Consider the following 16002-nt stretch of genomic DNA (forward strand, 5'->3'; position numbering starts at 1 on the left):
TGCTGTGATCACGGGTGGTCAGGCTTGGTCCTCTGTTCCCTTATCTATTGGAGTTCTCCAGAGCTCTGTTTTGGGTCCCCTACTGTTTTCTCTTTACACATTGTCCCTAGGAAAACTTACCGGTTCCTATCATCTGTACGCTGATGACACTCAGCTGTATCTTTCCACCCCTGACTTTTCTCCGGAGCTTGAACAGCAAGTTTTATCTTGTCTTACAACTATCTCTCAGTGGATGTGGCATCGGCACTTGAAGCTCAACATGCCTATGACGGAGCTTCTTGTCTTTCCACCTACATCCACCCTTCATTATTCCTTTTCAACCAGTCCAGGAAGCCCGCAGTCTTGGTTTCATTTTTGATTCTTCTCTGTCGTATATCTCCCAGATCCAGACCACAGTCAAGGCCTGTAGATTCTTTCTCTACAATATTGCTAAAGTCCATCCATTTCTCTCAGCCTCTACTGCCAAGACTCTGGTCCACACCCTGGTGGTCTCGCAATTAGATTATTATAACCTCCTTCTGGCAGGGCTTCCTCTCTCATATCTCCGTCCATTAATTTCTGTCCAGCATTCAGCTACATGCATTATTACATCCATTCGGCGCTTTGACCATGTTTCTCCTCTATTATCATCCTTTCACTGGCTTCCCTTCCCCTTCCATATTCAGTATAAGCTTCTGTTGTTGACTTTTAAAGCCCTGCATGGGCTGGCCCCTCCTTATTTATCTGAACTTCTTTCTCCTCACATTCCCACTTATATCCTCCATTCTGGTAGTCAAGGTCTGCTGACCCAGCCTAGGATTTCCACTGCTCCATCCTAGATTCGTCCCTTCTCACTCGCTGCCCCTGACTCCTAGAACCTTCCTGCACGAGCATCAGTCATCACTTCTTTAACCAGTTTCAAAACTAAGTTGAAGACTACAACATTGTTCAGGGAAGCATTCTCAGGCATTGTGTGATTGTTTATTTTATTGTTATCTGATATTTTATTTGATATTTGATGTTTTTAATTTGTTGCCTGCTTATTTTATCTAACTCTATCTTGTATTATTATCGATTGTTTTATATGTTTTTTGCTATTATCCTGTAGAATGTATGCCATTGACAGGTTTTATTTTCATCAATTTTATTAATTATATGTACAGTGCTATATAAATAAGATGATGTTGATGATGATGATGATGATGATGATGATGATGATGATGGTGGGATCAATAGACTTGGAAAGGTATAACATGCAGCCACTGTGCAACCCAAAAATCTTCATGAGGGAGCTGGAAACCTTCGAGATGATTTTGGAACAGTGTGAAGGCTGCAGAAGAGAGGGAAAAAGTTTCATCTTTAATTGCCAACCGTGACTAAACATGATACACAGTTCTAGCATATGAACAGAAGATAGTACTGTAGTTGTAGCTTTATGGCATAGCAATATTTGTCTGTGTCTGAGCCAACTTTGGTGTAGTGATTTGAGTGTTGGACTGTGGCTCTGGAGACCAGAGTTCAAATCCTTACTCTGCCAACGAAATTTGCTGGGTGACCTTGGACAAGTCATATTCTTTCAGCCTCAAAGGAAGGCAAAGGAGAATCCCCTCTGGACAAATTTTGCTAAGGGAATCCCATGATATCTTCTCCTTAGGGTCAGAAGCTACTTGAAGACACACAACAATAATGTAACTGTCTGCCATATTAATCTTAGGCTTTATACAGAAGCCTTATGTTTTCCCTTTACCTTGTATAAGGTCTGTTCTTCAAAAAAGGCAAGATTCTAAAACTTAATGATGTACTTCTTCTAGGTTTTAAACTTCCCATCCCAAACCATTATTAAAAAGTCTTATTGCAGAGCACTTTGACTGGACATTATAGGAATCTCAGGATTCTTTGTCTGCTAGCATATCAGTATAAGCTCTCAACTTCTTTGCATAGCAGTAGGCTACTTAATCACTAATCTGTCTTCTTTTCTTAATCAGGCGATCCAATTCTGAATGTTCAAGTTAGTAATTCTAAATCTGGAAAAGGTGATACTACCCTCCAGCAAGGTGAGGCCTAGCTGCTTTGCATATTATTCTCATTGAAGTTCTGGGACCTTGTAGGGTTTTTATTTATTTGTTTGCTGTAGCTTTTCTACCTAATTAGGTAGATCAGTGACTCCCATCATGTATATTTTGCATAATTGCAACATATTTTCTTCCTAGTTTACACTGCATATTTTTAGTTGCTCTGTTTTTTATTACCCTGGTTTACATTTCTGCATCTTTGAGCTGCTAACCTGAATGCATCATACAAACTTGACCCATGTCAGTTTATTAATTGAGAAATGAAAATTTATTTTATTAATAGGCAAATATTAGTTGCTTAGCCTGATCTTATAACTGTTTACTCAGAATTAAGTCCAGCTCATTTATTTGGGACTTATTCCCAAGTATTCATAATAAAATTTGAAGTGTGAAAAAGGGGAGTAGATTTATTTTTCACGCAATGGCTAAATTTATTGTCCTCTGGATTACTTTTTATACCTTGAAAAATATAGCTAAATGTAGCAAAAGTAAATGTGAACTAGGGCTGCATCCACAATGCAGAAATAATGTAGACTGACCACTTTAACTGCCATGACTCAGTACTATGGAATTTTGGGAACTGTAGTTTGTTATGTTACATGGATTTGTAATTGGTTGACTGCACAAACCCAAAGGGTGCTCAACAATGGCTCCTTTTCATCCTGGAGAGAAGTGACCAGTGGGGTCCCACAGGGTTCTGTCCTGGGCCCAGTGCTATTCAGCATCTTTATCAATGACTTGGAGGACAAAATTGGGGACATATCAAATTTGCACATGACACCAAATAAGGAGGAATAGCTAACACCCCAGAGGACAGGATCAAAATTCAAAATAATAATAATAATAAATAATAAAACTTTATTTATATACCGCTTTTCCAGTGATCAAAGCGGTATACAACAAGAATATAGGTACATACAGATTAAAAATATAAAATCCACAATCTCAATATACATAAAAGCACACAGCCAAGAGTCTTTTCAGTCAATGATGTGCAAGTCTATCAAGAGTAATGACTACAAAGAGTCAGACCTGAATAGACTAGAAAGCTGGACCAAAGCTAACAAAATGAACTTCAACAAGGAGAATTGTAAGTTACTGCACTTAGGGCGGAAAAATGAAATGCACAGATATAGGATGGGGGACACCTGGCTGAACCAGACTAAGTGTGAAAGGGATCTAGGAGTCCAAGTAGACCACAAATTTAACATGATTCAATAGTGTGATGCAGCAGCTAAAAAGGCCAATGAAATCTTAGGCTGCATCAATAGAAGTATAGTGTCTAGATCAAGGGAACTAATAGTGCCTCTCCATTCTGCTCTGATCAGGCCTCACCTGGAATATTATGTCCAGTTCTGGGCACCACAATTCAAAAAGGATGTTGACTAAATGGTGAAGGGTCTGGAAACCATGCCCTATGAGAAATGCCTTAGCCTGGAGAAGAGAAGGTTAAGAGGTGATATGATAGCCCTGTTTAAATATTTGATGTCATACTGAGGAAGGAGCAAGTTTGTTTTCTGCTTTTCCATAGAACAGGACCCAGAGCAATGGATGCAAGTTACAGAAAAAGAAATTCCACCTCAACATTAGGAGGAACTTCCTGACAGTAAGGGCTGTTTGACAGTGGAACACACTCCCTCAGAGTGTAGTGGAGTCTCCTTCCTTAGAGGTCTTTAAACAGAGGCTGGATAGCCATCTGTCCGGTATGCTTTGATTGTGATTTCCTGCATGGCAGGGGGGTTGGACTGGATGGCCCTTGTGGACTCTTCCAACTCTATAATTCTATGTCAGCAGAGCTCTCTGACAGAGAAGGCTAAATGTCTCACAAAACTAAATTCCCAGAATTCCAGAGCATTGAGCCAGGGCAGTTAAAGTGCTGTCAACCTGGGTAATTTCTGCAGTGTGGATGCAGCCTAAGAGATTATATGTCCATTTCATTAATATCCCGCCTATCTCCAAATAATGGACCCAAAATGGCTTCAATACAGTTAAAAGCAATAGCAATAAAGAGGTTTTTAGAAACTAAATAACTAGTCTGTTAAATATACCAATAATTTAAAATAGTTAAAACAGATCACTGAGTACAGCACTGTAATCTTATTAAAACCCCATTTTGTGGCAATCACTTAATAGCAAAACACTATATAAATATAAAGTTCTATGCCTGGTGGTAAAAAAAAAAGAGAGGAGAGGGCCAACATAGCCTCCTGTGAAAGGCAGTTTCACAGCCTGGGAGCAACCATCAAGAAGGCTTGCCCCATCTCTCCTTATTAAGTAAAGATACTCATGATCTGAGAACAGCCAATGTGTATCACACTTATGATGTCAGATTGTGCATATAGTTAGGCAACTCTTGCTTGGAGGAAATTGAGGCAAAGGTGTTGTTGGGCAAAAGAGAAAAATTGAAGCGCCAAACTGCTTTATTGTTTGAAGCGTAGTGTGACACTGATCAGGAAACCATGATATGGGAATATGATTATATTGTTTTATAAACTTCTGTTTTTAAAAACAGAGCAGTTTGCTACCAGTTACATACTTAGGGTATCACTTGTGTTTGTGTTCAAAGTTCCTTCTGGATTGAATGAAGGCCCCACAGTAAATGGAGGCAACTGGAATGAAAAGCCTGTAAAGCTTTCTCCTCAAATTAACACAAGCGAGGAGAAATGGACACCAGTATCATCTACGAATAGCAAGAGGAAGAATGAGACATCAGCTTGGGGGAAAGATGCTGGAGATAATGGAAATGGGAAAGATTGGGGAGTATCCCTTGTGGGCAGAACCTGGGGTGAACGTACTTTGTTCCCTGGTATTGGTAAGTGAAAACTTTTGATTCTACCAGTAACTTTTTCTTCTAGAAAGGAGACTGGGGTAGGCATATCCCAGAACAAGGAATTTATTTTTAATAGCCCCATGTCTTGCACATCAATGTGTTTTTTACAGCCCAATTTTCATTTTAGTAATAATTAGAAAAGTTTAATTCTTTTCTTTCATAAGTCACACACTGTAGAAACCTATTTGTAGGTCCAGATGGAATTTTCCACGCACTCAGAAAACATTTTGACTTTTCAGCTATAGTCAAACCCTTTATTGTGAATGCCACTTATCTACTCCATCCCCCCAAACCTTGTCCTAGCCAAAGCTTCCTTGTGCAGAACATGTTCTTTCTGTTTTTGATCATGGACTCAAACTCTAATCCACAGTAAAATGTAAAAATAATAACTTAGCTTTATTTTCTTTATTGGGGTAAAGGACAGAAGTTTAAGATACAGACTTGGAGTGAACATGTCTTCAGTGTGACAAAGTTGCTATCTCATACATTCACATATATTTGTGCAAATGCAGTGCACCCGTGTCATATTAAGGCATGCTTTACGTGGCCATAAAAGGCCACACACACCATGCCACCACTGTGTGCACGAGCCCCGTTGTTTTAAATGGGGCTCAAGCATTCACGGAACTTCTCTTACGCCGGGGGGGGGGGGGTCTGGAACAGATCCCCAGTGTAAGGGAAGGGTGCCCTGTATATATTTGGGGTTATTGTGAATTCATTTGAAAAGGATCTCTTAATTTTGAAGAGTAAAATAATTTATCTTTTACCAAAAGTATGTCCAGCATGTTAAATGTCGACGTTACAGTTCCAGAGCGCTTTTTCCCTGCCCAGTTTTGGTCTTAACAACCCATAGGGTGACTAAAGATACTGACCAAGTATAATAATATATAACAAGAAAAACCTAGATTTGAGCCTTCATCTTGTTTGGCATATTACTGTAGCTAAAAAGAAACATGATGAAATCAAAAAGTCTTGGCTACAACATTGCAATTGTCTTAATAATTGTACAGTGAATCCACAACATTTTGAATTCAAAGATCATGTGAAAAGCTATTATTACAAGGTTTATCTTAGGAACGTGTTCCTAATTACCAGTAGGAAAAAATGTTTAAACCTCTTCTTCTTTTTGCTCCCTTCTCCTAACAGCCTGGTCTGGAGTGGATGGAAGAATTAACACCCCTGAACAGAGTTCTCCTTCATTTTCCTCTCTGGGGCTAAATCCTGCAGTTTCTGGTATGCTTTTACAAAAACAATCTTGGAGTCCACTTGTGTACCAGAGTTACATTCTGCTGTAAATTTTGTTCTGGCTAAGTGTAATAGTTGTTGCATAACCTTTAGCAAGAGTTAACAATACACAAATTTCAGGTGTTGATGACCAGAGTAAATGCTAAGTTACAAAATGTCAGATATTAATATTGATATGTCAAAGTGAATTTTGAATTTTTGGAAGAGTTCTGTTTGGCTTTTTTCATAATGAAGTCTTTTATATGAAATAACAGGGCTATCAGCAGCCTATTATTTCTATAAAACTAATAGGATGTATATATGTTTTATTCTTTTCAGGATCAAGCAGTGAATCTGTTTCTCAGCCTGGTACTACTGACTTCCAGTGGGATTTAAACCGTAATCAGGCACATGTTGATGATGAATGGTCTGGGTTAAGTATGTGTCTTTTTACAATTTTGTCTAACCTTGTTTGAGATCTGTACTCATCTCCCTATTCCCAATAAATAACTTATTCCACTAGAAATAAGATAAATTGTTTATTCACATGCTTTCAGAATGAAGAATTTTGCAGTACCTTAAAGCTGAATGCAAATGATGGGATTTGTATGGCCTTCCAGATGTTTTTGGACTGCAGTTTCTGGCATCCTAACCATTGTAGCCAATAGTGTCTGAGGTTGGGACTTGGAATCCAAAGACATCTGGAGAGCCACATGATTCCCACCTCTGGTTAAATGTAAATGAAGTATTCACACTACAGGGTAAATAAGAAATCCCAAGAGAAGATAAATAGTTTTTTTTTAAAGCAAAGTGAAGAACAAAAGGCCAAATGTTCCAAGAGGTTTTGGTCCAGGACAGCTTATACCATAATAAATTTATCTTCACCATACTTCACTGTGTTTGCTGCAACAGACATGCCTATCAGTGCTGGAAATTTCTTTAAGTGTATCAGCGATAAAAGCAGATTGATATTTCGGTAAAACATGTAACAACTTACATAAGACCTTTGCTTCAAAACCTACAGTTTTAGTTTTTCTTGCATGATTGTTGACCTGAACACTAGATAGTAAACTTTGTGTCATCCTTCAGAAGTTTAACTCTGCCTATTTATGTCTTCATTTTATGTTAATCTTTCTTGTAAGGACTCATTTAACATATTTGTCCAGGAAACTGATTCTTTAGAAAGTTTTATATATGAAGAAGGGTGTTATAAGGCAAATGACAGAAAATATTATATTTTTAGGGTTGGTATTTTGGACAATAGATCAGTATTTGAATGAGGTTATATATGCCATAAACCCCAGTAATTCCAGTTTACATTGTTTTATTATGGAGACATTTATTACCAAGGATGAAAGGGAGGAAGGGTTGTTTTCCCTCTACCTGTGAAGCAGCCAGGGCGAACTTATCAGTACATCAAAATTTCTCTCGCTAGTTACCTTCTCTAAATTACCTGTCTTGCTTATGAATTGGGACTTGTTGCTGTCGACTAAAGAATTGACCTGTTTAGCAAACTATCTTTAAAAAGAATGTTCTTTTGTTATTGTTGATGCTACCTAGCAATTTTCTGATGGTAAGATGAACCTCACGTTCTGGACTAGAACTCTGAATAGTGAATAGTTTATGTTTTATAAAGCCCTTATTGAACATTTTTAAAAGCTATTAGGCTGGATCCAGACTTGATTCTTTCCTTTTTGAGTGTGGGGAGTAGAGGATTGAGATTTAGAAGAGACTTCCACTACAGCACTAGGTTAAGGTGGCAGTTTTATAGATTCCTTCAGAGACACCAACACAACCTACTCTGCTCCAGAAGGTTTCCCCAGCTTCCAGAGCAGTTTAAGGAGGCAGAAAGATGCCAGTGTCCTTTCACCAATGAACAAGTCTGCTTTAAGAATTTGCTTTATTCTTATTGTGCCTTCAGGTCATTTCCAAATTATGGCAACCCTAAGGTCCACAGGGTTTTCTTGGCAAGATTTGTTCACAAATTATTTGCCTTTGCCTTCCTCTGAGGCCAAGAGAGTGTGACTTGCCCAAAGTCACCCAGTGGGTTTCTGTGGCCAAGGGGATTTGAACCCTGGTCTCCATAGTCATAGTTCAACACTCAAACCATTGCACCATGCTGGCTCTTTATTGTAATACAAATATGTATTTTTAAAAACTTTGTCCATTATTTAAAAAACCTTGAGAAATCATACAAACATTTTAATTGTGTGGTCTGATCTCAGGCTCATGCACTAATACTAGATATTGAAAAATGTACTTTGAAACTATATGTTTAGTGCACAGTGGAAGAACGTGTTTGGTCAAACTACCTAATTTGGTGTACTACCTAAAATTGTTTCTTATTATTTCACAGATGGGCTTTCTTCTGCTGATCCCAGTTCTGATTGGAATGCCCCAGCAGAGGAATGGGGAAACTGGGTTGAAGAAGAAAAGTCTCCTTCCAGTCCACAAATGGAAGAAGCCTTGTCTGAGCCTCAGAAGGTATTTGAAGACTGCTAGATGGACCATTCATCTGATGCAGGGTGGCAGTTCTTACTCTATACAAAGAGAAATGTTGAGAAAAGATTCTTCTTTCATAGATAGCTGCTTCTTTATTCCCTTTCAGTTGATTTCAGCTTTTGCTAAGAAAAATACGAGTCTAAGTGTATCATGTGCATGCTGCTTCTTATGTCAAAACTATAATTGAAATGGGTTTCTAAACTAAAATTACACTTAATGTCGTGATTGTATAGAAATGTGATATATTCCAATAAAACATAATACACTTTAATCTTTCGGATTTCACATTAGGCTACAGATGATGAGAAAGAGAAGCCAGAACCAACTTTGCAAAGTACAGCAAGTGGTAAATCAAAAAAGAAAAAGAAGAAAAAGAAAAAGCAGGGGGAAGAGGCTACCTCTCCTGCACAGGTAAAACAGCATATCTATTCATTTCTGAACATCAGTTTGATATGAGTGCTCAGATTAAAATTCTGTTGGCAGTTACCAAAACCATAATCGAATCACTGGCAGTTAGGATTGCATCTATGCTTTTATTAATAATTACGTATATACGTGACTATTTGGAACTGTATTGATTTCATTAGGTCTACTTATTATCAGCAAGTCTTAAATCTGGATTCATCACCATGACACACCAGTTTCCCTTAATTCTTTCTGTAACTGAAGTGTGCCGTCTACTCACCTCTTATTGGCCTGCTTTAACTTTACAGGCTGATTCATCTTCCCTCATTTTAGAATGGTTCTGAGTGGTGGAAGATATTTGGAAGATAGTGAAGCTGCAGTTTTTTTTCTTCAGATGATAACATTTTGCAGTACACTGTTAGTGTTGCAAATGGATGACCTTAAAAGATTTGGATAATTTAAGATCTGTTTACTTTCAGAGCTGCTTCATATTGGTTTAAACTTGTGATGCAGTTGACTTAACAATGGTTTTAGGCAAACTGGTGCCTTCCAGATGTTTTGGACTGCAGCTCCTGCAATTGACCATTGGCTATGTTGGGTGGCTTTTCTGGGAGTTCTAATCCAAAATAGCCAGAGAACAGAACAACTAAGTTGCAATCCTGCAACTAACAAAATGAAAAAGATTGGGTCAAGTTATTCTGTCTTCTATTTTGTTTTATTTATTTATTTTCTTCCTTCATAGGATGCTGATGATCTGGATAGACAGGCTGTAGAAGAATTTCCAGAAGATACCTCACAAGTTCAACAAGAGCAGATACCTTTCTCTTTAAAGACCATCAGCACTAGTGAACAAGCTGAGGTATAGATACATAGATTGAGGTGAACATAAAGCATACATTCAGTACTTAGAAAATTAACAGAATCCAGTGGCCATATGCTGCTGGTTTGACATGAAAAGGCAGGCAACAGTTTAATTTTATATAAGTTGAATTCCCTTTCTCTGAACCTACAGTATCTTGGAATAATGTGTAATGGAGACCCACCAGGCAGATGTCTATAATTTATTCCTCCAAAGAAGTGCATCTTTTAGTATGGACTGTCTTATACACTTTTCAGAATAAACTGGGCTTACATTTCTGACATTCTTCACCCTAAGACTCCCAAGAAATAATGTAATGTTGACATTTAACATTATTTATTCTCACATATGCTTTCATTGATGAGAGACTGCTTTTCACACAAACTTTTCATATAAGATAATTTTAGGTCTCTGTCATCTTAAATGTTACCACTTGAGTTGTAAAAGTTGTTGATTCTTTTTGAGTCCATAATGCCAGGAAATTTACACTGAGTAAAACAGACAGATATAATTTGATGGCTGTATTTTTCCACTTGCATATGTTGTAGTTTGACACATTTGTGTTTAATTCATATTGTTTAAATGAAGCTTATTTGGTGGAATAATTAGATACAACTTTTCCAGTGCCTGCTATAGAGCAATCGTTTAGTCAACCAAAACACTAAAAAAAAGAATGTTATGGCACACTATTTGGGTTAAATAATTGTGAAGTACACCCAACATCAGGTGTTTTACCCTGAATTGAAAGCATATAAACCAGGATGCTTCATTAAACAAGCCTACTGAAGCGTGTCTGTAATTTTTATTTAGCCTGAAGAGATGCCCTCATTTGCAGTTTCTACTGAGCCATCTGTAACTGTATCAGAGAGTGAATCTGACAAGATACCTTCCCAAGTGCCACAGATGTTACAGGAGTTAGACGTTCCTATTTCTAATGTTAAGCAAAACAGTGTGCCTCCACCACAGAGTAAGTAATTCTTGGAAGTATTCTATGTTCATAGAGCAAAATTATGGATATATTGTAAAAGTCAATTTTTTAAAGCAGATGCTTGATAATTTAAATTTAAGTCTCCTTTAATTGTGTTATCAAGAAGATTTGAGGGCCACTGTCTATTTTCTGTATACCAGTATAATCATTTTGTCTATGTAGGATGTGACAGTGTAGGATGTGTACCTATGATGAGCAGTGAATTCAGAATGTAAGTTTCATGTGGGAAAAGACATAACGTTTCAAGTTTGTTTTCTATACTACGTATGGGACCTGCTGTGTACAGGTTAGTTTATAATGAGTTCTGCAACTGCTGATTTTTCTGCTTGGCCCAGTCTGTATTGTCTCTCATGTTCCTTGATTCTTGTTTGGACAGTGCGTTTGGTGGCCCCTATCTAGACTTGTCCACAGCTGCATGATACGCAATAAACTCTTGCAGCAATGAGAGGGTCTCATTGCAGACTGGGCCAGTCAGAAAAATCAGCACAACATGTTATAAACTAACCTGGGCAAAAAAATGGTATTTGAAAACACTGAAATTCTGGACCACACCAGCACTATAAGGTCAGAATGCACAGGGAAGCCATTGAAATCCACAAACTCCTGGGAAACTTCAACAGGAAAGAAGAAATCCTGAAAGTAAACAATGTTTGGCTACCAGTCCTGAAAAACACCAAAATCAAGACTCAGCACATTCCAATGAACACCAACTAAGTTCAAGGGGTTTCCCAGCAGACAATGGATTACTGATTAAATAAACACAAACCTCCCTTGCATATGCTCCCACCCTGAGGCCTTGCCATTCACCAGCAGACCAACACAGAGATTAACATGTAAATCACTTCCTCTCAACCAAACGTCACACAGTATATATACCCCACGCATTTCCATGCCACTATTGTCTGAAGATGCCAGCCACAGATGCAGGTGAAACATCAGCAATAAATTTTTCCAGAACATGGCCACATAGCCCAAAAAACACACAAAAACAATGTACATATTGCTTTACAAGTAAAACAACCCAAAACAGTGGGTCATGCCACAAGTGTGCAATCTAAAATATGAAATCAAGGCATGTGTCACTGTAACTCGAGCCAACATCTGCAGGAACTGGCACAGTTGGTACACTAGTCTTAACTGTGCAATTGCATTTCTTGCCATTGCTGAAACCTGGGTATCCAGGCTCAAGGCTAAATCAAAGAGACAGCTGCAAACCTAAAATTTCAGGTAGCATATAACCGCATGCAGCACAGGATGAATCCCTGGATAAAAATTTTAAAAAGTTTTAAAATCATAAAACTATGTCTATGTTGAAGAAGTAGAAATGTTACCTTATCCTGAATAAGCTAGTAAGATTTTCACAATTCTTTTATGTTTCTTGAGACACAGTAGAATGAAATATATAGAATGGACTACATATAAATATAATTTACAATTAATATTCTGCTTCATTTTTTAAAAAAACTTTTAGCCAAGTCTGAAGAGAGCTGGGAGTCCCCGAAACAAATCAAAAAGAAGAAAAAGGCCAGAAGGGAAACGTGAATTTTCTGAGATGGACGTGTGTTGCAGAAACACTTGTCGTGAAGATTATGCTGTTTATGCAATAATTTGTGAACCTGTACAGAATTTTATATAAATTTCAACAGATTTTTTTTAAAAAAACAAACTGCTTTGAAAAAACCATCTTTAAGAACAGGAACTGAAGGAGAATGAGTTGGTGACATACTTTAACAGGAAATTTGACAATACTGGAAGATGCATTGAAGAGTCTGTATTTTCAACCCATGGGGAAATAATTTTTAAGAATCTTGGTATCACAACAGTTATCTCTTAATTTATGTCATTTGAACAAAAAGGGTTGGTCGAAAATTCCCTAATCATCTTTGAAGCTAGTATGACATGCTTGAATGGTGCCCATTCTAAATTTGTTTAATGTATAAATCAAAGAAGTCTGATTAATCTGCCATATCTTTCTAATAATTAAAAGTAGGCTAACATAAAGTAACTGTAGAGAATGACTGGAGTTCTGGAAGCATTTTCTCTTGAATAGAGCCCTGACTTGAATAGTCATCTGCTTCAGAATATGTGCCAGAATTATGACTAGACCCATTCAACAAAATTCAGTAAAAAAAATGATTGTGGTTTAGATGCAGAACTGTTAGGAACTGTTCAGAACCTCAGCACGGTTCATGAAGTTGCTTCTGGTAGTCATCTATTTGAATTATTCAAATAATATATTTTTTAAGAAATTGGGCACGTGTGCTCAAAATCGGCCTCATTTTTTTTAGGTAGTGGGTTAGTTGTTGCTCTTTAACCTTTATTCCTTATAAGTCTTAAAGTCATGTTTAATTTCTCTTCTGCTGCCCTACCCCACCACCTTTTTTGGTTGATTTAATGTCTTCTTTTTTTAACTTCCATAAACTCTTCAAAAGTGTGATGGAGGATGAAAGAGCGAAATAATGGCTTCAGACAGCTTTAATTGACGTTGAGACCACCTGTATCAGGAAGTGCTTTTTTTACTGCCTTAACCTATGTAGAATCTGCATCTAGAGTTCTTAAATGGGATAAATGTTGTTTTTTGTATTTTTAAAAAATCATGCAAGTAAAGCAATTGTATAACAACTTTCCTCTTGGAATGATTGATTAAAATGGGAGTTGAGCTGCATCATTTCCAGGCACTGTGTAATTACATCACATCAAGCAGGCAGGTATCTGAATAGTGCATGCTCAGCCATGTACTCTGTATATAGCCTTTACAAAATGTTTGTGTGTGTTTAAAGGACCATAATTAACATAACTTGGTGAACATCTATTAAAGAGAAGCCATGATTATTTGATGTAATTGGCTTAGCTTTTTTTTTCTTTTGTGGCAGAGAAATTGTAACAGCTGTAACCAATGGTACTTATTGACTTTCCCATAATGTCTCATTGTATACGTCTGAAATTTTGGTAAAATTAACTTGCAATGCAAGAACAATTAAAGCAACAAACTGGATATAGTTGTATTGAAGACAAGCCTTATTAATTGATAGTGTTCCTAATGAATACTAATGTGCACAGGTATTAACTCCTGTTTCAGGAACATGGCAGATGTTTACATGTTCAGATGTTTTTGTTTAATTCAGTGACATTTCTAAATCAGTTTTGTTAAAATAAATTGAGCAAATTGATAGCATTGTGTTATTTATGGGAAGGGAGTTTTACTTAGACAGTACTTTTAGCAAGAATTAATGTGTCCATGAAAGTATTAGTACTGAAATACAGTTTTCAGCATTTTTAGTGGTTATTGAATATGTGAAATCATGTTTGTTTGCATAAATTCTTTCCCTTCTTCATAGGCATTTTAGCAGATTTGATCTATTTCCAGTATTAAAAAATTGACCCGCACTTCATCAGATTTAACTTTTTGAAAGGTAGGCAAATGGTAAACATTGTTCAGCAAAGTCATGAAACAAATTGCTTCTAATTGTCTTAGGTAGTAGATAGAGCCCTTAAATGTTATTTCCTCAAAAGAGTTTTCCATCATACCAATCATCTATGGAAAACTGCAAAGTGGTAAAGGTATATCTATAATGAAATAATGTTACAGGCATTTTTTGTGGTTTTTGACAATGAAGCCATTTGTGGGAGCATTTCATATGCCATAGCATGATAATGCTAAATGATAAGTTGAAGGTACCTTCTAACATAATACTGGCAAAATTTAATAAACTCTGCTTAAACCTAGACCTATAGACCACATTTCATTATCTCTTTGCCAAAATATGTCCCTTGTTTAAAACTCAGTCTTCAGCAGAAGTTGTTTAGGATTTTTGTCTAGGAAATGTATGGAAATAATGGATGGTTTCTCTGTCTTTGAGAAGCTTTCTCAGTCCCAGAATATTGTGGTATATAGAAATTGGATGGTAGCAAATATGAGATACTTTCCCCATTTAAAAAAACCTCCACTAATTTCCAGTGCTTACCTTACTTAGTTTGCTGTGTAGAGCTAGGTGTGTCTAAGCCCCTCAGAATTAATGGGATTTCACACTGGCTGCCATGCACCCTAAAATGCCCTTTATCCACATGCATCACAGTCATAAACTTTTAGGATTTCTCCACTTTGAACTGCAGGATTTCCCTCAGTCTTTGGTATTGCACTTTTGTTCTAGCTGGAGTTGAAACTACATCTTGGTCATCCTTGATGAAGGCAATAGTAAATGTCTGGTGGTCTCCATATGTGATGAAGCAAATTTCTATTCAGAACCTGGAGAACATGGGAAATTTCTAAATTGCACAATGGAGGTTGACAAAAGATGTTCAAAATAAATTGTGTTAATGTATAAGAACAAGCATCCACATTTGCACACAGTAGTTTACAATAGCCTTTGGGTAGGGATAGACTACTGTGATCCTCCAAATGTTTTAGCTCTGCAGCTCTCATAATTCCCTACTTACTATTGGCTCTTTTTCTTGGGGCTAATGGGAGGCTCACATATGTTCACCCCTGCTTTATGGCCACCTTATGGTGGAAACCAAGCCAGCTAAATATATCCTCATAATGAATGCACGGAATGTTTTCCAAAGAGTCATGTGGGTTTTGTAATTTTTGAAATTGTTTGTATGCACAACTTTGCAAAAAAATGTGGTATGTAATTAGGTAGTCATCGCATGCTTTAATCTTCCTTGGCTTTTTTCTTTTGGCGTTTTCTTAGGAAAAGTGTATAGAATTCATACATGTTTGTTACAGAGTTGGTGCAAGGTGGATAGAATATGAAAACTGTATTTCTGATTTTTTTTTAATTTAAAAGAATTACAGTAGATAGATTTATTTAATTATTTACTAAAGAATGTATACATTAAAGTAAGTTTTCAAAACTTTGCAGAAATATCTTCTTAGTGTTGCTCTTTTCCCCTTTTACTAATGCTTACTTCCCTGTGCCTGTTTAATTCTATATGGCTTAGAATAATTAGTCTTTTAGCTTTCCAGGTAAGAGTCAGTGTCATAGCAGTCCAAGAGGCTCACAAATTGAGCCTTGGCTGTGGCTTTACCTGTCGGTAGTGACTGTTTCCATTTCACTTGAGGGCACTTTGGGAAATTTAAATGGAAGAAAGCACCACCAGAGGGCATTCTGGAGCTGTCCTGATAAGGCTTTAACTTCAG

At 37.1% G+C, this 16002-nt stretch overlaps 1 protein-coding gene across 2 annotated transcripts in view; it reads left to right on the forward strand.

Annotated features, from left to right (window-relative positions):
• The window catches only part of MTDH (metadherin), a 37305-nt gene extending 21589 nt beyond the window's left edge, over positions 1-15716 (forward strand). Inside the window, exons 5-13 of one of the 2 annotated variants that reach the window (XM_089517684.1) lie at positions 1965-2033; positions 4618-4863; positions 6028-6114; positions 6445-6543; positions 8462-8589; positions 8899-9018; positions 9755-9871; positions 10682-10838; positions 12331-15716. In XM_089517684.1, the coding sequence (XP_089373810.1) occupies positions 1965-2033; positions 4618-4863; positions 6028-6114; positions 6445-6543; positions 8462-8589; positions 8899-9018; positions 9755-9871; positions 10682-10838; positions 12331-12401 (1094 nt within the window). In that variant the 3' untranslated portion in view covers positions 12402-15716. The remainder of the gene's footprint in view (positions 1-1964; positions 2034-4617; positions 4864-6027; positions 6115-6444; positions 6544-8461; positions 8590-8898; positions 9019-9754; positions 9872-10681; positions 10839-12330) is intronic. The other variant, XM_089517685.1, reaches the window with a different exon arrangement.
• Positions 15717-16002: the final 286 nt, after the last annotated feature.

Source organism: Sceloporus occidentalis, unplaced genomic scaffold (assembly GCF_023333645.1).
Source record: "Sceloporus occidentalis isolate IW3139 unplaced genomic scaffold, rSceOcc1.0.p SCAF_3, whole genome shotgun sequence".
Classification (NCBI taxonomy): domain Eukaryota; kingdom Metazoa; phylum Chordata; class Lepidosauria; order Squamata; family Phrynosomatidae; genus Sceloporus; species Sceloporus occidentalis.